This window comes from Microtus oregoni, unplaced genomic scaffold (genome assembly GCF_018167655.1).
Source record: "Microtus oregoni isolate MIOR12 unplaced genomic scaffold, Mior012 000014F_ref0000157, whole genome shotgun sequence".
NCBI classification, from domain to species: Eukaryota; Metazoa; Chordata; class Mammalia; order Rodentia; family Cricetidae; genus Microtus; species Microtus oregoni.
In genome coordinates this window covers 37087600-37112321 of record NW_024543073.1, presented here as the reverse complement: position 1 = coordinate 37112321, position 24722 = coordinate 37087600, and the positions used below count along the sequence as shown (strand labels likewise).

Genomic DNA, 24722 nt, shown 5'->3' with positions numbered 1-24722 from the left:
CCCACAATATATTGTTTATTAATATAGAAGAAAGCCAGACTTAAGGCAAGTTAAGTTACTGCTGTAGATAATGGAAACAGTAAGTTGTTCAACCCCAGGCAACCTGGCCCAGCCTAGCTAGAAAGATAAAAATGCAACAATATTTAAGAAACTTTAGAAAACAAAACTGACAGTAGCTACATATTCTAAAGTACTAAAATTCAAAGAATTTTTTGCAAATGTCTTGGTGTAAACATGGAAATAAACATTAGAGGAGAAACATAAATAGATCCAAGTATACTTGACAACTTAATGTATTATAAAGGGAGTTTACAAGTCCTGGCTACCAACTACGCTCCAGCATGGCCCCACGCCCAGAGCACACGGACCGCACAAATTGTACTTGGTAGATTATTTTAAAAACAAGACATGGAAATGGGAGGGATGAGAGGTGAGGAGTGGATCTGGGAGTTAGGAGATGAATGGAAGTAAATGTGATCAAAGCACATTCCATAAAATTCTCAGAGTTAATAAAATACATTTAAAAGAGAAAAGTTTTCATTTCATACAGTTATTTAAATCTTACTTTTAATAATTGAAACAACTACATAAAAGTAAAAATTGTAAGAATATTTTAACTATGAAAATGATTATCATGATGTGTTAAAAAGGTAAGAAATTAGGAAATGCAGAAGTTAGAGGGAATGAAACAGCTTTAACTGCTCAGGAGTTTAATGACCGCATACAATGTGTGCAAAGATGAAAGACAGAAGACACCAGGAGTAAGTGTTCGCAACAAAACAGTGATTGCCATATACAGGGTTCAGGGAAAGGGGGAGAAGTCAGTCAAAGCACAAAACCTTTCAGTTTTTAAAGGGAATAGTATAGAGCCCAAACTATAGAAGGATGACAGTAATATTGAATTGTATATTTGAAATTGTATTAAATATTCTTAATCATAAAACAAAATACAGAAAAGGTTAATAATACAGGGTAAGAGCTGTATTGAATTGACTTACTTGCAACAATCATTTCAAAATTACATGACTATCAAGTCATTCTATTACATTCCATAAAATAATAGGATTTTCTTTATTACTTAGTTACACATCAATACAGCCCAGGAGTGATATGAAAGAGAACAGAAGACAAAGGGTTGGAGGAAGGGATGAAGGGAGGATGGAGGGAGGGAGAGAGGAGAAAAGAGGAGAGAGAGAGAGAGAGAGAGAGAGAGAGAGAGAGAGAGATTTATCAGTCAGAAAAGTTCCTGTGATATTTTTCTTAAATAAATTGTAAATAATAGAAAATATACTAGAACATGCTAGCATTGTTCAAACTGGAAAACCTGACAAGTATATGCCTCAATATGTGTATTCGTGGATACTTGAGTAAGGAAGGGTAGGAATAGTTACATCCCAAACAGCTAAAGTAGCTATCATAGAAGGTTGAGAGACATGATCCAGTCTTAGTTTTTATTGTGAGAGACTTGGCTTGTGTTGTCATTAGCAGGAATTAAAAGGGAAAGGCAGTTGGGAGCTGGACTTGGCTTGTATTAGTGTTAGCAGGAATTAGGTAAAGGCAGTTGGGGGGCGGTAGACTTGGCTTGTGTCAGTGTTAGCAGGAATAAGGAAAAGGCAGGTGGGGGATCTCATGCAGAAGAGCAGGTGAGATTAGCAGCTATTTGGGTGTGAGTAGGAGGCAAATGAAGAAGTCAAAGATGGCTCAAAATTTCCAGCCTGGGGGCCTGGGGACTGCAGCTACCATTTATGAATATTATGGGGAACAAGATGAATTCTTTTCATTGTTAACAGAGGAGAGAGAATGAGTTCAAGTGTCAATCAAAGTAACAGTGCTTCTTGTCTTAAGTAATAATTGCTCCACAAGGAAAGCTTTCTATGTGGATTTTAAAACCTCAAATAAAGTACTGATTCGATGAAGGGTGACATTGTGGTGTGTGAGTGAGATCTCAGTAAAGTTTTCTTGACTCTGCTGGATAATTGCCTTTCCTGTTAATTGGGGTGCCAGGAGCCAGATTGCTCATTTCTGTTCTTTCTTACCCGTGCAAGTTTTACAATGAACCAGAAAAGAAATGAGAATCTTGAATATTCTCAAACCTGGGGAGAAAGTAAGTTCTCCTGCTGTATAGAAGCTAGCGAAAACTAAAAAAAAATGTGGCCTGTGCATTTTTATTGCATTGCTCTTTAAAACATTCCATCAGGCAGCACTGCTGAAGTCTGTGGATCAATAAATACCATGAGCACTTTGATCCAAAGAAGGAAGCGTTAGAATTGAGCCCCACTGAGAATTTGTTTCTTGCAAATGCTGTCAAAATGCTGGGACAATTTATTTCTATATATTATATCATATTTTATGTTGACTCTGAAATAGAATTATATAATTCATCAGTAAGAGATATTTGCATAAATGAATGAGTCAATACAGTCATCTGAATAAATCCTTTCAATTTTAAGTTATGTATAAGTCAGCTTCTTTTGCACATCTTTTTCTCTTCATCATTCATTGTGTTTTTTACTTCACACTATTTCTATGTTAATTTTTCTTAAATGAATTATATAGTCATTACATTATACACAATGTTTCTAATACTTAAATTGCTAACTAAACAGAGTTAAAATAAGGTATTTATATTGCTGCCATTCTTTTATTTCTAATTTAAAAACTCATGAATTTTAAGTCTTCAGAAAACTGTTTGTGATGATTGATTTCATTAGATAATTCTCATAATTCATTTTAAACAACATGCAGTCTCCCATTGGAGAAATTAGACCAAAGGAAATAAACTTAGTATTTTGTATATTTCTTATTTTTCAGAAAATAAATACAGTTGGAAACAGTAATGCAGATGTCCCTTTGGCTGATCCCGGAATGTATCAGTTGGACATCACACTGAGAAGGGGTCAAAGTTTAGCTGCCCGTGACCGAGGAGGTAAACCTTTCAGAACACTGTCCTCTCAAAGCTTTTTCTGTGTGCTTGTTGCAGATTTCGTTTTCTTTAACTTTGGATTCAGAGACACACTTTACTATGTGACTTGACTACTCTAAAGTGGAAGATACAGATTCCGCAATTCTGACCCAGCTGGTGAGGTTTCCACAAAACTCTTACAATACTGATTTCTCAGTGCATGGTATCAGTGACAGGTGAGACATGCATTCATATATTATATTAAGGTATACAGGTATGGAGGTGAGCACACATTCAAATAGGTGAGATATACGTATGCGTAGTTGGGTGTACATTTATATAAGTGAGATATGCATGTGCACATGTGGACATATATTTACAAAGGTGATGGATGCATAGTATGGATAAGGTACACATTTACATAACTGAGATAACTGAGGAATAGGTACATAGTTGAGGATACATTTACACAGGTGAACATAAATTCGTATGGGTGAGGCATATTTTTAAATAAGTGAGGCATACATTTATGTAGGTAAGACATAGGTGGTCATACATTTATATATATATATATATATGTGAGTATACAGTTACATTAATATGGCATGCATTTGCATTAGTGATAACATTTACATGGGTAAAGTGTACACAGGTGAACCTACGTTTATGTAAGTGAGTCTACATTTAATTAGGTTACACAAATATCTGTTTAGGTGATCATACATTTACACAGATAAGGCATGCATTTACATAGACATATCTTTAGATAGGTGACAATACATATACACAGCTGTGTCAGAAGTTGACTTTTGGTAGAAAATATTTTCTTACTCAGAGTCATTCAGTTTAATCTGCTGATATTGTGTTATCCAAGAATACCATCTCCTCAAAACTTGGATACCCTCAATCAGCAGCTGTCTGAACCTTGGTTGACTGCTTACTTCCTAGTGGAGTATACAGAAATTTGTAGGCAGTCCAAGGGGAAAAGGCAGTCAGTACTTTTTAGTTCTCAGATTCCAAATGCTTGAGCAATCTCTTCATGAATTAGTCTGGGACACACAAGAGCTTTCTAGACCCAGAGTAGAGGCAGACTCATGGAAAAAATTTCAGTAGACTGGGCAGAATCCTAAGGGAGCATCCAGTATCTGTTCTGCAAGAGTTAGCGGGAAGCCACACCTTCAGGATGTATACCTTCCATCAGGAGGAAGGATGTTCCCTACGCCTACACCAGACCATCTCTAGATACAGACAGCCTCCTGACTGTGTGATGTGTTTGCCTCTGTACCTCACTACAAAGAATGTCAAAGAAACAAGATTAACAATGCAAGTTATCATTTCTGTACTTTGTCTCTAAATGATGAATTATTTAATGCTTTAATGAATTTTCATAACTACAAATTTAAACATGGATTCAGTTTTAATCAAAAACTAATACATGCCATAACATTTTTAATGAATGGATAGTGAGAAAAATGTTAAATTTAAGTAGACAAAGGAAGCTTCTCAGAATCAAATGTCTGTTCTGAAAGCTAAAGAAAAATAGTTATTGAATTAGACCATCTCAGAATAAAGAAACAAATAAAGACAAATAGCATGCAGTTAACATCATTTAACAGAATATTTTTATTATTCAATGTGATCTCAAATTAAATTGACTCATTTGATCTAAAATACAATTAAACCAAGAAGCAATATCAAACTTTTAATCCCAGGTCTGTTCCCAACATTGTTAAACACCTATATAAATAGCTACGGGTTGTATAATTGTTTATAGTTATGTAATTATTGAAGCAATATAACTACCCAAAGATAGGTAAATAGTTAAAAAAAACTATATATCATCCATGCAAGAGCATAGCCTGTAATTGTGAGAAAAAATAGTAGGGGATGGGGAGTAGAGTAAGAAAAATGTCTAGAAGTTAATATGGAAAAATTGACAAGATAAATTGTTAGGTTCATGTAACCAAAGTTCAAAAGGGAATCAGTAGAAAGCAATTTTTCTTGTAAGAAGTGAAGAGCTATAATAAATCAGGTAGTCTGCTAATTTCTGCAAAAGAATACACAGAGAGAAAGTTAGACCCTTGTAGTAGGAGCAGCAGGCTGTGTTCCTGCTGCCCGGTTGCCTGGCTCCTGCACAGCTAGCTTTACCCGAAATAACAACACACAAATTGTATTCTTTTAAACACTGCTTGGCCCATTAGTTCTAGCCTCTTATTAGCTAATTCTCACATCTTGATTAACCCATTTCGAATATAATAATAATAATAATTATTAATAATAATAATCTGTGTAGCACCATGAGCTGGTGGCTTACCAGGGAGATTCTTAACCTGCATCTGCCTCGGAGAGGAGAATCATGGCGACTGCCTGACTTGGCTTCTTTCTCCCAGCATTCTGTTCTGTTTTCTTTGCCTACCTAATTTTCTGTCCTATCAAAGGCCAAGCAGTTTTCTTTATTAATTAACCAATGAAACAACAGATAGAAAGATGACCCTTCTCCATCAGACCCTAATGAAATTGGTGGCATTCTGATTAGAGGTGAGAACAAGTGCTGAGAATGCGGTGAGAGTGAATAGGTAAAGTGACAGTAACTGTAACATGATGGCTGGGCTTATTGGTTCCCACAGCCATTTGGCCCCAAAGAAAATCACACAGAGGTCTATATTAATGATAAACTGATTGGCCCATTAGCTCAGGCTTCTTGCTAACTCTTATAACTTATATCAACACATTATTTTTATCGATGTTAGCTATATGGCTCAGTACCTTTTTCAGCGAGGCAGGTCACATCCTGCTTCTTCAGTGTTCTTGGCAGGACTGGAAAGGAATGGGCTTCCTCCTTCCCAGAATTCTCCTGTTGTCATTACCCCACCTCTCCTTATACTTCTTGCCTGGTCAATTAGTGTTTATTTAAAACATTATTGACATAATACAGACAATTCTTCCACACCACTTCCCCCTCTTTTTTTTTTTAATCAAAGGAGAATATCCGTAGTCCATTTGTTGGGAATGCAGGCATAGTATTCCAGGCTACTTCCGGCTGGTTGGGGGTGCTGATAATCTTATGGGGACCTAAAGAAAATTTAGAGTTACAACCAAGTCCTGACTGGAGTATCCTATGAATCTTGATCATCTCAGGCAGCAGTTTTGAATCTGTTCTGGACACAGAACTTTGGCATCTGAGCCATCTGTTTCTACTGGAGATTTCTCAGGTGGTCTTCCTTGATCAAACCTGATTTTTCTTAGCTCAGAATGAATCCACAGCCTCTCATTTTCTGTGGAAACAAAAGCAAAAATCTCTTCTCCAAAGTAACATACCTTTTGACTTCAATTTTGAAGTCAAGGTATTTTCAAAATACATACCTTGGATTAATTTAGCAGCATTTATAAGTAAATATCTTTTAGTAGCTGTTGCTCCTTCCTCAGCTTTCAAACAATTCAAAGAGAGCATCATAACATACCATATCCAGATTCTCTGTGTGTTTTCCATATTTATGTGGCTTTATTTTAAAGTCTATTACTTTATTTTTACTTTTAACTTTTAGCTTTTTGAGACAGGTTCTCTGTGTACCTTTGTCCTGGAACTCCCTCTGTAGACCAGGCTATCCTTGAACTCACAGAGATCTGTCTGTCTCTGCCTCCCAGGCATGGGGATTAAAGGTATGTACCACCATACAATCCACATGTTACAAGTAACATTTCTCCAAGTGAATTCTTCTTTCAGTATTGTTCTTTCTAGATGGTATGCCATGAAAATCAACACAAAGAGAACTATGCAGAAATATTACAATTTAGAGCATGACTGTTAATTTTGAAAGTACTTAATAAGTACGCTAAGATCTAGCTAGCAAACAAGTAAATATACTGCAGATTCTGAGACCCAAATTTCTTACTTTTGAAAAAATGATGTGTAAGTATGTAACAGGGATAGTCTAGACTAAGTTCTCAGATGTCACAGATATCAGTTTGAACTGTTATCTATCTATCTATTGAGATAGATAGAAATACACATGGATAAATATGTCTGCTTTGAATCTGTCTATGTGGGGCTAGGAACAGTGACAGATGTAATAACATAGTAATTAACACACCAAGGGTCCAAATCTTGGTTTCTAAATACAATTATCCTACTGAAGTGATTGGGATTTTTGAGAAATTAATGATTACAGAGCTGGGTAGGGAAAGTACAAGATGAATTGGGACATTTTGCATGACAAAAAGTCAAGAAGTACTCAAAAAATTGCTAGCAGAGTGTCAAAACACAGAGGCCACTTCAAAGAAGCATTATTGACTACAGTTGAGACAATCAACAGGAGTGTTAAGGTGGGGATAATGTGCGAACATAGGAAGGAGCAGATATCTACCTCCATGGTAAAGCAATGACTGCATGCGTGGGTAGGAGGGAGAGGAAGATAGCTTTCCTTGGGTACAAAGCTACCATTTAAGGATACCACGGTTATAACAATCCCAGGCAGAAATTATGCTAAAGTTGTATATGAAAATTATGATGTGAAGCAGAGTATTTAGAACATTTCAGGGTATAGCTGAGGAAGAGACTTTCCTGGCCAAGTTACAGTTATAGGCAGTCACCACTGGCAGTCATAAGATATGCAGGCAGCTCATGCTTCACATGCCATGTGCTAATGTACACCATGACTGTGGCCAATTGTGTTGAGGCTCAACATGCTTATAAGTATATAATCTTGGAAAACTGTGTCATCTTAGGATGCCATTTTCTTGAGCATAGTAGGCTTTGTTCTTCCCCTAAGACACTGTGTCATCTTTCTCCTATCCCTCTTTCTAGAATTATTCATGTATATGCATTGTACAGAATGATGGATTTCATTATTAAATTTTCAAACATGTATCATGTGTGCTAGCATTTAGTCCATTACCCTGTCTTGAGCAGCATATGAAATATACTAAACTCACATCTAAACCCAGAGTCTCTTGTTCCACATACCCTACTTTACCACAGCTTCCAGTCTGGATTGCATGTGGAAACAGCACTGTTTTTCTGATAGTGGCAAATTATTCTCAGATAGAAGCATGACACAGTTTTCAGGACAACAGGCAGACTATGTATTTAAGGAAATATTACTTAGCAGGCAAGAAGAATATACCGTGTAGTTGAGATGTTAATTTCAACCTAACCTAGCTAGTTTTGCTCTTGGAAGTTGTTTTATGTATGTACACATGTGTGACACATGTGTGTGTGTGCACATGCATTTGTGTGTGTCTGAAAGTTCATCAAGGGGGTTCATGCAGGGGGTTATGCCCGGAGCTGGAATTAGACCGTATGAAGGCCTGATGTGAGTGCTAGGGATTGAACTGTGGTTCTCCTTGAAAGCAGCAAGTTCTTATAATTGCTGTCCTATTTGCCACCTGTTGTTGTGATAAAGACCGTGACCAAAAGCAATTTGGAGAGAAAAGGGATTATTTGATAGTATGACTCAATCCAATCCCTCCACTGGGAAAAACCAAAGCAGGAATTCAAGCATGAACTGAATAGGAGACCATGGAGGAATGCTCCTTACGGGCTTTCTTTCTAAGGTTTGCTCAGCCTGCTTTCTTACACAGCCTAGCATCCCCTGAATAGGTGGTGCTGCCACTTGAAGGGTAACTAAGAAAATGGCCTATAGATTTGCATGCATCTTAATTGAAATTCTCTCTTCTCAGATGACCCTAAATTGGGTCAAGTTGATAAAAAAAAAATCTAACAAACCATTTCAACAGCGTAGCCATCTTTACTGCCCCAATGATAAGGTGTTTTGTTTGTTTTGTTTTGTTTTAGGTAGAAGAAAAAACTGAGTTAAGTTTGTGATTAGCTGTCTTGAAAAACAGAAAATTTGACATTTGACTAGGTAGTGTCAGGTTATGTTAGATTTGTAATATATTTCAACTAACTGGTAGGACAACTAACTGGAATTAGAGAATTTAAGTCAAAAGGCAACTAGAAAGCACTGGAGTTATGTAGGAATATGACTTTGATTAAGGGCTTGAGTTGAATTTTTTAAAAATGTATTAGGATTATTTGCTTGCATGTATGTGTACCACTTATGTGTAGTGAATGGAGAGGACAAATGAGGGCATCGGATCCCCATGGAATTGGAGTACAGACTATTGGTAACTGTCATACTTGTGTTGGGAATAGAATCCTGGTTCTCTGGAAGAGAAGTCAGTACTTGTAACCACTGCACTGTCTCTCAAGTCCCTTGAACTTTCATTTTACCTGAAAACAGAGAAGGAAAAGAATAGATGATTGAAAGGTTAGAGGAATGCCCACCATGACTTGGGATGATTTGAAACATGGAGCTGAGTAAAATGGGAAAAAAGAAAGGAAGAAAGCAGAACAAGTCGACTTCTTATGGCATTTCTCCACTTTCCCAAGTTTTCTTATCTCTTCCTTATGAACTATAGAGAGTATTAGAATCCTGAGAGCCCTATACACCTAAGTGGAGAGCTAAGTTCCATGTTTTATTAGCTGTATAGTTTTGAATGAGATGTGCAAGCTTTCTCCTCTAAGGACAAGGTTTAGGTTCAGTGAACAGAATATAGGCTAATCTCATGTAAATAATGTAGTGTCTTTTGTTCATGCATGGACAGCTTTCAAGTAATATTTCAAGCATGCTAATACTAAAGGTATTTATTGTTCATTAAAATTCAGTTATCACTTTATCTTGCAGTCCCTCCCATCCAGCTTTCAGAAAGACACCATTTATATTTCAATTAAGTTGGACTTTTCAGGAGATAAACCTTTTGGCTGAAACATCCCTACTCTTATCTACAACAGTTTGACTATGATGTGTGCTAAGCAGGCTGCTGTACTATGTGTAAATTAAGAGGAATTGGAATATATGTGTCTGGTAATAGCAATTCCCTTCTCTTTCATTTCCTGCACTTTGAACCATGGAGTGTATATTGGTTTCCTAGAAGCTGTAATAGATAGTCACGCAAAAGGCCAGAAAGACAGAAACGCATTAGCTCAGAGTTTTTGGAGCCAAGAATTTGAAAACCATGGTATAGCAAGGCACACTCTCTTTGGGTGTTCTAAGAAATAATTGCAGTTTTCAGCTTGCTGCTTCTGTGGTCGCAAGTAATCCTTGGTTTGCAGGAACATCCCCCAATCTCTGACTCCATCCTTACATAGTTTCCTCACTGTGCCCTCACCTACCATGTCTTCCTCCCCTTTCTCTTAGAATGTTAAAATCCTCAGATTCACCCTAACTCCAGGATGGCCTCCTTGCAAGGCCTGAGCTCTGTTAGACTTTCTAGCACCGTATTTCCAAGCGAGGTCATACTAGACATACTAGGGATCAACACATATGTGTTATGGGGAAATCCAGGTGAACTTTATACAGTAGTGTCTCTCAACATGTGGGTCTTGACCCCTTTGGGGAATCCAATGACCTTTCACAGGGATTGAATATCAGATATTTACATTGTGATTCATAACAATAGCAAAATTATAATATGAAGTAGCAGCAAAATAATCTTATGGTTAGGGGTTACCACAACATGAGGAACAGGTATTAATGTATCACAGCATTAGAAAGGTATTTCTTCTCATTGTACATTAGGAAGAAATTTAAATAAACAAAATAGAGTTGTTTATTTATTTGTAATATTTTCATAAGTTCCTAATTTTTTGCGGGTCTAGAGTTCTCTATCAGGGCACCTGAAGCTGCTTGATTCTGCCCTTAATCTTATACCTCTGCTAAACAAAATTTCCAAGCGTACCGAAAGCCATGTTCTTAGGGTGGAGCAAGAACAATAGAAACCTGATATATGGATATGGATGTGGAAGTTAAGCATCTATTAATCTTAATTTATAATCACTAATTGAGAAACTGCACCAGATCAACACTGGCAGCTGTAAGAAGAGTCAACTCTTTCTCCCCTAGAAAAGAAATTCAATGAAATAAGACTAAAACATTCAGCATTGTAATTAAAAACAAGTCCTTTTCCAAGTTAGAGGGCCAGTCAACAGATTCAACGCTAGAATTTATCTGTGAAGTTCTTAAAGAGAGTGCACTTTTCTCTCATTTATCTGTGAAGTTCTTAAAGAGAGTGTTAAAGATTGTTTGAGTGGGCAAGGTGTGGGTCTATGCCTACTGGACATCAGGCATAAAGGAGGATGCTTAGAACTTACTAAGTTTCTTTGACTCCCAAGAGGCCTGACTGTAAGGGTACCACTGTCATAGTACATACCTTCACAATTTGGCCTCCAGACTTGGCTTTGAAGCTTGGGAATTGTCCTCATGTCAGAATGGCTACATCTCACCTGGAGAAGTTTGTGTTTTGTAACTATTGACTGGAATAATTATTAACAGTACTCTATTTTACTATCAAAATAATTCAAATTTCATAGGTAATGAACATACTAATGCTTTCTAAAACAGATCATAATCTCACTAAAATGCATCAGAAAATTAAGCATCATAGGGTTGGGAATATAGCTAAGTGGAAAAGCACGTGCTCTGCAGGCATGAGGTTTTGGAGTTTAATCACTAACACCGAAGGGGCTAACACATTGTATAGATTCTTCTTTCTATGCCAACAGAGCGGGTTCCTCTGGGTAAATTCCTAAGGATTCCTGGTATCCTTAGAATCCAACTTTTAATGAGCTATGTTAATCAGGACATGCCATGTTGTGTTTTGGGCTAAGACAATAATTTAAATGTATTGCAAGTCAACTTTCTTTTAAAGTTTCTTACAAGTGGTGAGAATCAGATATAAGTGCACTTTATCTGTTAGAGTAATGGTCATTTACATACACGTTGATGTTGTTCCTTTAACCAGGGCCCTACCATTGCAAAAATTTCAGAATGATCATGTTTTTTTTTAATATTTTACTTGTACATTTCCATGTAGTAATCATGATAATCAATATATTTATACAATGTGTGACAAATAAGTCAAGATAATAATTTCCACCTCTTTCAATAATCACCTTCTGTGTTGGGAATTTAATATTCTTGCTATTTTGAAATAAATCATAGGTTGTTCTAACTAGTAATAGGGGCAAGGGTGTATCCTCCATTCTGTCTCTGGTCCCTCTTGTTCTTGTTCCTCCTGTCCTTTGCCTGTCGCAGTGTTTAGCCACCACAACTTCATTCCATTTATATTTCTACAAGTTAACTTAGTGGTATTCACAAGTAAGAACACAGCCAGACTGTTTAACTTAACCAAATAACCTTTGGTCCCATTTATGTTGCTGCAAATGACAGGATTTCTTTGTCTGTGATCTTAATTCATATATGTATGTGTGTGTGCATATATGCAAACAATATGAATAATGTTTCTGAAAATGGTTATTATTATGATTAGAACATACAGCTATGGTTTGGATAAGCATGACCAGAAGACTCATGTGTGTTGCTTTGTTGTTGTTGTTATTTACTGGAAGACTTTTGTTTGTTTTTAAAGTTGTTTTTGAGATATGTCCTACTATGTAGTACTGCCAGTACAGCCAGTAGGCTGGCTCTGAAATCAAAATCTTTCTTTAGCCTTCTGATTTCTGGGGATATAAGCGTATGTGGTTTGATGTTCTGAGAAGCAGTCGAAACTTTCAGAGTTGCAGGAACTTGGTTACTGGGGCATCTTATAGTGTGTACTCTCGATTGTCCTGGCCACACTTCTTACTTTCTCTGTGTTACCTGGGCACGATATAGCATGGGTATCAATTGTGCTGGGCACATTTTTTACTTTTTTTCTCCTGATGACCTTGAAAGATAAGCCTCTTGCTTTCCTGCCTGTTCCCCCACCATGGTTCTTTCCTCATCCACAGTTCTGTTTGCTACCACATGCAGTGAACACACCTCTGAAACAGTGAGCCAAAGCAACCCTTTCAACAGCAAGCTGCTTTATTTGGTGTTCATCCGCAGTAGTCATGGTTCACTCCTAGACATCTAGCCGATTCTTTTTTAATGCTTTATTTATTTATAGATAGAAAACATACTACCTGGTATACATAAAGACCCCTTGGTTGCATATTAGTAAAATTGGCCAAATAGTTGCTAAACCATAAGAATTTAATAAATGCCATTCCAGGAATATTTTGCGCTGGTTTCATAATTATTTAATCTGAGCCATAGAAAAGGGTCCAGTGTCTCTTCCCCAGGCTTTTCTTACAGTGCTATGTATGGAGTTAATTCATTTCTTTAGGGTCTTAATTATAACAAAGTGAAAAGGAAGATCAATTTTTATGCCAAATTTTGTTGACATCCTGCAAATACCTCCATTTTCATGAATTGTGAAAGACTAAAAAAAAGTGCCATGTGAAATATTTGACTGTTTATAAGTAATAAATATATCTACCATATATCCATCATTCAATGCCTAGCCTTTGCCAATAATGTATTTGTGAAACAATATTTGATTAAACATTAACTTAAGTTTGAATAACTATAATTTAATTTAGCTGTTGTTAAGAAAGGGGGGTTTTAAAGCTTACCTCATTTGAAAAGCACGTCATGGAGTTCTCCCTAGAAGACATTGTCATTGAATTTTCCTGGGCATAGTAGCTTGTAGGTGTGGTTTTCCATCTTAAGAAGTATGATTCTTCTTGGTGGAAACATAGATTTTAGTATATTTTGTCTGTGAAGAAATGCTCTTAGGAATTAACTCTATATTACCTAAAATTGGGTAACAGAAAGTAAACATAAAATATTATTTCCATAAAAACTTGAAGATCAGTTGGCACAGCATCCCAAATAAGAATAAATTTGCAGTTTTGATCTAGATATGTGATGCATCCAAACCTAAGTAATATATGTTGTGGAATAAGTAAAATGCTGCTGTAGGCCATGAGGGCCAGCAGTCACAAGACCACAACAGGCCACAAAGGCAGCTGATCCCAGGCAGGGAGCTGTGCAGCAGGTGAGAGACAGAGACCTATTAGGCATGCCATGCAGAGTAAAGTTGGATATTTATTTAGTGGGTTGTGTAGGGGTAAGGGAAAAGGAGAGAAGGGAAGATTTGGGAAGAGCAGAGAGAGGGAGAGAGAGAGAGAGAGAGAGAGAGAGAGAGAGAGAGAGAAACAAAGAGGGGAGAAAAGGAGAAGTGTGGAGAAGGGAGAGACGCAGAAAGAGAGAGGGTGGCAGAGAGAGAGAGAGAGAGAGAGAGAGAGAAGCAAATAGGGGGGAAGGGGAGAAGTGGGGAAAAGGGAGAGAGGCAGAAGCTGCCTCATCATAAGAGAGATAGAAAAAAAAGAGAGAGCTCAAGCAGAAGGAGGATCAGGGGAGGGAGTAGGCAGGACTTGTCTCTTAAAGGGACAAGAGAGACTATTACAATATTATAGATCTATTAAGATTATTTAAAGAGAAAGCATTGATTCTAGTTGGAACTAATTTAATCTAAATTCAGAGAAAGAATAGAGTCAAAAGAAGCATATCAGCTTTATTATATACTTTCAAATAAGCAATAACCAAGCCCATAATATTTGAAACAACTTGAGTTAGATGTCTCTTGACAGCTTCACACAATGGTCTCTCTAGGGACACACTGACATATGTGGCCTCTGCAGCTTTTCTTAGGTGCTGAGGGAAATTTCACAGCCCTTTTCTTCTATCCTCCATTCCAAAGCCAGAGAGACAAGGCTGAAACTGCTCTGTTACTTGCCCAGGCTGGAACATGGCTCCCTCATTCAACTACACCTTCACCAGCTTTCTGTGTTTGATTGTTACCTTCAGTGCCTAAAGTAGGCTCTCCTTGAATTTGCTCTGTGGGAGAGGTTGTCTTCAAACTCAGTGCTCCAAAGTCTCTGCCTTCTGGGTGCTAGGATTAACAGCTTGTATCACCACACCCAGGTTTAAGTTTTTCTCTAATTCCTTTCCACAAATCTGGAAGCTTAGCTGGGTAGGATCTTGCCCTGAGGTCACCACTCCCATTATTTCATTTCTTAATCTGTTTATCTCTTTGAACAGAGGACTTATCACCATTCTACTTCTTTTTTCTCCTCAGACTTTACAGTTTGTAATTTACCCTGTTCAGCTCAGCTTGCTCCTTTTCATTATACATTTTCATTAGAGATGCCACTAATAACCACAGGATAGAGTATATATTAGGCTATTTTGAGATTTCCTCTGCCAACGGAATTAATCCAAACTCTTCATTTTAGCCTCAGACAGACTCTTCAGACAAAGACAAAAGGCAGTTGCTTTCTTCACCAAAATATCATAAGACCAGTCTCTAGACCACATACTAACATTCTTCTGCTCTGAAACCTCATGATTTGATTGGTCTTGAAATTAATAGACACATATAAATTTAGAATAGGCAGTTAGGTGCACACACGCACGCGCGCACACACATGTACACAAAAAGATAAAAGTGTTTAAAGGGGAATAGTAGCACTGAACTAGTTAGTATCTAGGTTACTAAGATAAGGTGAAGAACAAAAGATATGCTACTAGTCTGTCCTTGAGAAACTCTTCTGTTTTAAGACTGTAGATCCAGACTCAAAGTTATTATTATAATTAATATTAATTCATATGTTAATATAATAATTAATAAATAATGTTAACCAATCAAAATTAATTATGAAATATATTTTAGGTTCACATAAATACTCTAAATATTTCTGATTATTCCTACTAATAAAGATATTTGGAAAACCTAAATTACTTACTTAAATTGGCTTAATTTAACATCCAAATGTTTTCTTTTTGGTTACATCACTGAGTGGGATAAAATGCTGAGGTAACAGTTTATGTAAATCATAATTTTTAATAGAAAACCTAATTTGTGGTAAGTGGAGATAACTTTGAATGAATGTGTCCTGAGCAGCTGAAGTACCGAATAAACACCCCACATCTTTGCAGTTTGGCTTGTCTGAGAGTGACCCAACTAAAGTTACTGCTTACTTGGGGGAGGGATAGCTACTGGATCTGGTCAGTTTCAGAGCCTTCGGAGGCTACTTTGAGTTGTTAACCTTCCTGCTTAAGGATCGAGTCTTTCAATTTCACAGAACACTGTTATATATATAGCAACAGGACAAAATGTCAAAGTCTACATAGAGTAGACAAAGTAGCCACTGTAAGGCTTCATCTCTCACAGAGTCCAGGTAAACAATCATCACCTCAGGGAATCCCAAAGATAACAGCTTCCTAGCACATGGGATTCTGTGCACCTTCATTTTGCCATATGTTGCTTAGCGATATTATTGACATATCACCTTATTAGTTTTCCAGGAGAATAGAGAGTCATGCTTTCTTTAAGCAAGAGAACATGATTCCCCAATGCTAGGGTGAGTGTTGAGAAAATACAGAAAATAGGAAACCTTTCTAAACCATGTCTAATGCAGTCCCCCCATCTACATGCCACTGAAAGAAATCTCAAGGTGAAAAGGAAGCCTGTGGTGCCTGTGGCATCTGTTCAAGAAGCCCCAAGGTTGCCATCCTGTTTCATTATTTTAATTGTATTGGCAGACCTTGGATAAGGACAAAATCCACTGAATTTTCATCCCAAATACAACTATTCAGGAAGAAGACAGAGCGTCAGCCTGGTCTGTGTAAAGACCACAGTAACAACACTGTAAGAGCTGGTATATGTGCAAAGCAATGATAGTCCAACAGTTTCAGGTGACCAGGCTATCACGTGAACTGTTGTTTTATTTAAAATGGTTGACCTTGACCAAAGAATACTCAAGACCAGTATCATCTGTACCAGGAGAGCCTCTGGCCATGTGAGGGACTGTCTTGGTTAGGTATCTTCTGAACCAGGGAATCCTCTGGCCATGTCTGAGGTGACTACCTTGATTAGGTTACTTGAAGCACCTATATCTCCCTGGGCTGACCTAGTGGGAGTGTACCTTTCTCTCTTGATTTTTGTACAATGAGGAATCACATTCAATCTTCTTTGATTTTTGAAGTATATTTTACTCATTTAATTGGATGATTTTACAAAATACATATAAGATAAAATATTTTATAAAATAACCCCCTTCTGAGCTGTCTGAGAAAAGTTGTCCCCACACAGCGGTGATTTTCAGTGCAGCCGCAACATCAGAATCATTCAGAACAAATTTCCCTTTTCCTGGCCCACGGATCACACTATCTGGAAAGAAAGCCCATTCACCTGTATTTTTAAAAGCCCTTTTGCTGATTCTGATAGTTTAAAGTTTGAGAATCATTACTGAGTAAGATTTCCTAAGAAGCACATACATATTCCCACACGTCAACACCATACTGTAAATAACTATTTGCAGCCACATATGGACAAGCAGAGAGCCACTGTACATTGCCATGTACAATGTTAACTGGTAAATAAACATAACTACGATGTAAGGGGCAGCTGGAAAATGTCCTGACCCCAGTGAGAGATCACCTGCTCTCAGGCTTGCTCTCCTGGAGTGGCTCACTCTTCAGTAAGGCAGTCATCAGCTGCATGGTTGCTCCACAAATATAGCACCATCCCCAGGATTCCTCAGGTCTTGGATTCTCTGCATGTGTACAGTCAGGCTGTGCTCCCCTGAATACTGAATTATTCCTCCAACTCTAATCCACTGCCAAGACCTAAAATCAAATGACAAGACACATCATAAAACATGAGTCCTTTCAGATGTCCACTAGACTGGAATAACAGCTTCCAACTCAAGAACTTCATTTGGCATGGCTTTAAGACTGGTGGCTCACATTTTTAAATTACATGTATGCAAGTGTATATCTGTATGTTTGGATGCACACATGAGTGTTGAGAACTGAACTCAGGTTCCTTGCAAGAGCAGCTAGCATTCTTAGTCACTGAGTTATTTCTCTAGCCCAAGCTACCCGTTTTCTAAATGAAAGGAAAAATAATAAAATAAAAGGAATCTTGACTGTTCTTATGTAGCTTCACTAGCTAGGAGCCAGCCCTCATTTACTCAGCCTTGGTATTCGCTGGGAAACACACAATCTCTGAGGTTCCTGCGGAGGAAACAGGTTAGTTATACGCACGTGTCAGAAATAGATCATAGTCCTTTTGTGCAAATGAAAAGGTCCCTGAACATCAGATGAAAATTTCAATCCCAAGAACATTTTGTTTGTTTATTTATTTATTTTACAAAACAGATACTTATTTTTATTCTCTTTTTTATTGAGAAAAGGAAAAAAAAAGTATCCGCCTCCTCCCAGCCTCCCATTTCCCTCCCCCTCCTCCCACCCTTCTCCCCCTCCCCCAAACTTCTCTCCCCCCTCCCTCTCCAGTCCAAAGAGCAGTCAGGGTTCCCTGCCCTGTGGAAAGTCCAAGGTCTGCCCCCCTCCGTCCATGTCTAGGAAGGTGAACATCCAAACAGGCTAGGCTCACACAAAGCCAGCACATTAAGTAGGATCAAAACCCCGTGCCATTGTCCTTGGCTTCTCATCAGTCCTCATTGTTCGCCATGTCCAGAAAGTCCGGTTTTATCCCATGCTTTTTCAGTCACAGTCCAGCTGGCCTTGGTGAGCTCCCAATAGATCAGCCCCATTGTCTCAGTGGGTGGGTGCACCCCTCATGGTCCTGACTTCCTTGCTCCTCTTCTCCCTCCTTCCGCTCCTCATTGGGACCTTGGGAGCTCAGTCCAGTGCTCCAGTGTGGGTCTCTGTCTCTATCTCCATCCATCACCAGATGAAGGTTCTATGGTGATATGCAAGATATTCGTCAGTATTGCTATAGGATAGGGTCATTTTAGGTTCCCTCTCCTCAGCTGCCCAAGGGACTAACTGGGGACATCACCATGGGCTCCTGGGAGCCACTCTAGGTTCAAGTCTCTTGCCCACCCTAAGGTGGATCCCTTAACTAAGAATTGTGCTTCCGTGCAAATCAAAACAACTTTGAGATATCATCTTACACCTGTCAGAATGGCTAAAGTCAAAAACACCAAGGATAGCCTTTGCTGGAGAGGCTGTGGAGGAAGGGGTACCCTCATCCATTGCTGGTGGGAATGCAATCTTGTGCAACCACTGTGGAAATCAGTGTTTCGGTTTCTCAGGAAATTCGGGATCAACCTACCCCTGGACCCAGCAATACCACTCTTGGGAATATACCCAAGAGATGCCCTATCATATGACAAAAGCATTTGTTCAACTATGTTCATAGCAGTATTATTTGTAATAGCCAGAACCTGGAAACAACCTAGATGCCCTTCAATGGAAGAATGGATGAAGAAAGTATGGAATATATACACATTAGAGTACTACGCTGCAGTAAAAAACAATGACTTCTCGAATTTTGCATGCAAATGGATGGAAATAGAAAGCACTATCCTGAGTGAGGTATCCCAGACCCAAAAAGATGAACATGGGATGTACTCACTCATAATTGGTTTCTAGCCATAAATAAGGGTCACGGAGACTACAATTGGTGAACCTAAAGAAGCTAAATAAGAAGGTGAACCCAAGAACATTTTATTGATAATTTTAATATCTAAATTTCCTTTTTTTCGCTAAATGCAAATGTGGGCGTGGCTTCCAGATCAAAGAACAAACATTACTGCTTCTGTGTCTCCCTGGCAGGCCCACTCTCTTCTCCCCTGATGGAGATAGAGTGAGTGCTTATGTCAGCTGCACTTAGAGAGATCCATGCTGCAGGGGAGGGGCCACAATGGCACCCTTTGGTGTGTCAGTAACCAGTGGGGCACAACAGCCTTTTCTCCTCTATTGTCTTCTAATGCATGCAAATTGTATCTTCAGGACAGAGAAAAAGTTCCTAGATCTTCATTCCTTCAGAAATACAGTTGTAGCTCTGGGCTCTCAGAGGGAAACTGGTTGAGCAAAGTGGGCGTCCTCAGCCTCCAGAGCCCATAACGCACCCTCTCTTCCCTGTTACTGCTGAGCGTGGATTCTGTACATTGGTAACATGTGACAATAGTGTAGAATTGGAATAGAAGTTAAAATCTCTTTATAGTTGAAGAATGACCAATTTGCTCTCCATAAACATCTCTAAAATGTTTAGAATTCTGAATAGTTTTATAGCAAAGTGTACTCAGAGACAATAACTACAAAATTGTACATTTGATTTTTCTAAAGATCTTGTGCACTTAGAATTTATTGAATAAAGTTAGCAGAAAAGAACTAAACTGGAAAAGAAGAATGAGCACAGCTTCACTTTTCCTTATTAAAGAAAGTCTGTGAGCATAATTATAGAAGTAAAATAAATGGCTTTTTCAAGAGTTCCTGAGAATTCTGAAATGTCAGTTGCTTTTAATAATCCTATATTACTGTCACAGAAGAACAAACTCATTATTTTTTAAGCCCTAGATACATCCCTGCCATAGGAATTGAAGTTTCTTTGTAGACAATTCTAGGAAGGCACCAAAAGGGCAAGAGGGAGACAAGGGAGGGAAAGGGACGCTGCAGGGTGGGTAAAGACACAGGTGCCCTGGTGCTTCAGCGGTGGTATGGAATGCCTAGGCCTGTGGCAATGCTGTACAGGAGTGTGGCTCTTCAGCAGGGTCTGCTTCTTATCCTAGTGCTGCTGCCCGGGTTGTGCTACCATGGCCTGGCCCAGGCCCAGGCCAACCACGTTCTGGCTACAGAAAGTTGACAACATGCCAGACAGACATGGGTGCAGAAAGCTGATGGTGTTAGGGAAATGTGAGCACTGGACATCTACAAGTCTGCCTCTGCATGGGTTTGTCATAGGAAGAACGAGTTACCAAGAAACGAAATCCCATCTGCAAACTGGAGATCACAAAGACATGCCCCCCATCCAGGCTTGTTCAGAGAATAAGTGGGACCCTGCATGTGAAGTCTTGTGTACAGACTCTGGCCATCAGCATTGTTCTTCTTAACATAGATGTAACTAAACACGATTAACCAAAAAACTGATGAGTGTGTCGACATGGCAGCTGTAAGGCTCTTTCACTGCCGACTATTCTTAGTGTGTATTTTGTAGTCTAGTGTATATTTTCTATTCTAGAGTGTATTTTATAGTCTACTAGGGTGTATTTTATAGTCTGGTGTGTATTTTATATTCTTCGCATTTTTCTATCCTAATGGGCTCTGGAATTTAGTATTTTCTTTCACTTTTATGGATTTCTCTGCTGTGTGCTCCTTTGACATATCATCTTTTTACCCCTAATAACTGGCTGATGCTGTTGACAGCCTTCTCATTGTGTCTTCTGACTCCAGCGTACCAGCCCACCTTCTTTGCAGAGAAAGAAAAGTAGGATGTTGGGAACTGGGGGAAAATAGTGTTTTTCTGATTTTGAAGATAATACCTATAGTTTTTCATCTGACCGTTTAAAGCACAAAGCTCCTATTTTCTTTAAATTGCATGCTGGTTCTCATTAGTCATTTCAGAACCACTCTTTGGTCCATTTTACATCCCTGAAAAGAGATCACTGCCAGGTTAGGCCAGACAATCAGTACTCAGGGCATTTTAAATGATGGGAATTGCCTTCTTTTTATGCTCTCACTGTCACTATTTTGGTCCAATATTATTGATAAACACAAATATTCTTTGTCGTTTTGAGTGATGGACACTATAGCAGAAGTTGGTGGGTTCTGCCTTTTTACTCAGTAATATATACCAAAAGTCAGTAAAGTGAAAAGACAGCATTTCAGATGGCCTGCTGCTTTAACGTAAATTATCAGTTATGCAGAAAAATAATATTAAGAATATTTCATTTTTCATAAGAAAATAAGGACTTGTTTTAAAATTTATGAATAAAGGCAGAATATTTAAAACTCATTATGGCTCCAGAGTACATAGTATAACCTTTCAGATTTTAAATGCATGAGGCTTTTCTTTCTATTCTTTTGATAGGTAATTGGGTATTAGATATCAGAGCCCCAGGAAGAAACAGCTCTGCACATTTTTATTAAGTTCAGTGTAATTGAAGGAAATGTGGCAGAAAGTATTCTGAGAATTGCCTGCGGAAAAAGCCCTGGCCAAACCAATGGAATTCTGTGATTATCTGGCCTGAGCATCTACCTGGAGACCTTATATTGGTGTCTAGGAGATAGAATGTAATAAATCACTCAAATAAAACTGGATTTAGGACTTGTGGTGCAGCCACAATTCTAAAAAGACTCCTAATGACCCAAGTCTTCAGATACTCAGCCCTCGGAGAGGACAATCTGTCAATTGTGCGATGTCAGCCCGTGGCTGTGCTGCTTTTTTTGCATGTAATAAATGTCCCCAAAGTCAATCAAAAGGGAGGCAGCCTTCCATAGGTCTTATATAATCAGGAGAACCCTTTAAAGGGACCCACAACTTCAGCAACAAGTCAAGATAGGAGCTAAGAAAATGTCCTTTGAATCTAGTGTTAAAAACGTTTTTATAATGAAAATCTGGGAACACAAAGCCTATGTTGTTTCCATTCAGTTGCATTGGCCATGAGCATAACCAACACAGAGACTCTTCATAGACAGGACGAGGCAGAGGAGGAGGAGTTAGCGCTCTTGGATTATTTGGGGCCATAAACCTGACACTAGCAAGTGAGCTAGAGATGGAGTCTGTAGTTAAGTTTAGCTCTTGCTTAGGGATGCAAAACCACCTTCTCTTGTCTCAGCTGTTAACTGGCTAACATTCCCATCTCTCCTTCACCCTCTAGCCCTTGTTACTACATTTAGACACCTCAGACCATAATTAGTTAGAGAGAAAACACGAGAGATCTTTGCTTTTCTCCTAGATTGTCTAGTTGTTTCAAATGTCCTACATAATTCTCTTAAAATTTGCTCTAAGATATTTGACTGAACAAAATCCTGTTTTTCTTAATACGCCGAACTACAGAGTACCAAGTAAAACGACAGGGGGGAATTTCTGAATCCAAATTGTTTGCAAAAGTCACCTCTCAGCTAGACAAGTTGGCACACACAGGAATCTTAGAAATTGGAGGGTTGAAGCAGGAAAGTCGCAAGTTCCAGCTTGGGTTGCTTTGTGAAATCCCCTGTGGGGGGAGAGCCAGTAAGGACAAAATTCCAGTCCCCAAAGTCATTTTTATGAATCAAATTAACAAGATTGTTAAAGAGCACTTTTCATTTCATTAAAACTTTATGATTTTGAAGCATATTTTTTGTTAACTCATGAGGTTTTGGTCTTTGGGTATAATAGAAACCAAGTACGCTATTTATAAATGGGAACAGTAGGCAAGTTGGAAATGACGCTCAGATGGCACACTACTGTTCAAAGAAGTCAAAAAATTTGGCCCAGCACAAAAATGCATTAACTGTAACATGAAGGTGTTTTAAAAATAGATATCGCCATTGGAAGAATAAACATTATGAATTTTCAATGTTCTTGGTATCCCAAAAACTTAAATTTTGATAACTTGGAAAAAACTTGCTTTAATAATTTATAATGGGATATTAAGGCAAGCATCCCCTTGGCCTCAGAGGATGTTATTGTTTGAAAGTTCTCACTTCCACAGTCACACTGGTGCTCACTGGCAGGATTGATGTCTCTACTGGCAAAAGAAAGGAAGTAAGATATTTGTGCTTTGTAATGTTTACACAGTTTTGTGATTGGAATATAAATTACATGTGGAAAGCCAAAGCTAATGGAATAAGCATGCGCCAAACTTCACTCAGCACTAAGTATCTAAGCAATGGCAGGTGTTGATAGGAGAAGGTTCATAAAGAGCACAGGGCTCTAACTGAATACGGATCCTGTGTTGTTCACCATCAGCCAGTGATAGAGCAGAGCTGTTCTGTGTATGTGCCAATCTAAACTGTCTTCGACCTTTCCCTTTCAAGGCAGTAGCTGTTGCCTCTTATGGACTTGTTTTACATAAGCCATGAGAACATAAAACACCAGACACAGAAGAAGGAACACAGGAAAGCACAAGGCAAATGACTTCCTATGTGCATTTACTTAGTACCCAGTCTGTATATACCCAACACACAGCTGATTGTAAAAGGACCTGGAACACCTGGTCTTCTGTAAAACAGCAATGTAACAAAGCCCATGTGTAGTCAGAGACTGTGCTTTGGTTTCCAGGCTGCCCAGACCTGAATAATCATACAGAAACTCTATGAATTGCAACCTTGTTTGGTCTATTAGCTCAGGCTTCTTATAAACTAACTCTTACATCTTAAATTAACCAATTTCTATTATTTTCTATCTTACCATGAGGCTAGTGGTTTGTTACCTCTTGTTCTTGGGCAGCTACATGGAAATTGCCTCCATCAACAGTTACATGATGTCTTTGAGACTCTGCCTACTCTCAGGGGGTCTTGGTACATCAAACACAATAGTCTGGAAGGAATCCACAGGTTCTCATCCTCTGTGGAAACAAAAGCAGGATCTTTTTTTCAAAGTAACATATCCTTAGACCCAAATTTTGAAATCAAGATACCTTTAAAATATATATGTTCGTTTAGATTAGCAACCAGTAAACGGAAATGTCTCTCTGAATTTAGCTCATTCACAGTCAAAAAATTCAAAGAAAATACAATAATTTATGAGGATCATTTTTTACTTTATGACTTTTTAATATTTATTTTATTATCTTTACTCCTTTAATCTATGACTGACTACACTCTTTTATATTACTTAACTGTCTACACTCTCTTTTTTTTCTCTCCCAAGCCTGTGTACATTTTTTTTTAAACACACTGTGACCCATTTAGAGGTTTATTTTTTTGTCTGAATCTGTCTTTATTGAGCACCTATAATCATTTTCTGACTGGGAACACCTTTTATTTCAATGCTAAGGGGGATGACTAGGACCAACTTCACTACCCTGACTGTTTGCTCTGCCAAGTCCACCATTATGAAGGTATGTTCGCTGCCTCTGGGAGCCATGCTCATCACTCCAGCTCCAGGGATGCAGCAGGCTGAGGTTGTCATTAAGCAATTTGTAAACACTGCTCACAGACCCCATTTAAGTGCTCCATAGCAAGACTTCCCCCAAGAG

General features: G+C 38.4%; 1 protein-coding gene across 3 annotated transcripts in view; it reads left to right on the top strand.

Annotated features, from left to right (window-relative positions):
- Mctp1 (multiple C2 and transmembrane domain containing 1) overlaps positions 1-24722 on the top strand; it is a 573552-nt gene that overhangs the window by 279031 nt on the left and 269799 nt on the right. For all 3 annotated transcript variants that reach the window (XM_041663341.1, XM_041663343.1, XM_041663342.1), the window contains exon 2: positions 2812-2926. In XM_041663341.1, coding sequence (XP_041519275.1) covers positions 2812-2926 — 115 coding nt within the window. The remainder of the gene's footprint in view (positions 1-2811; positions 2927-24722) is intronic.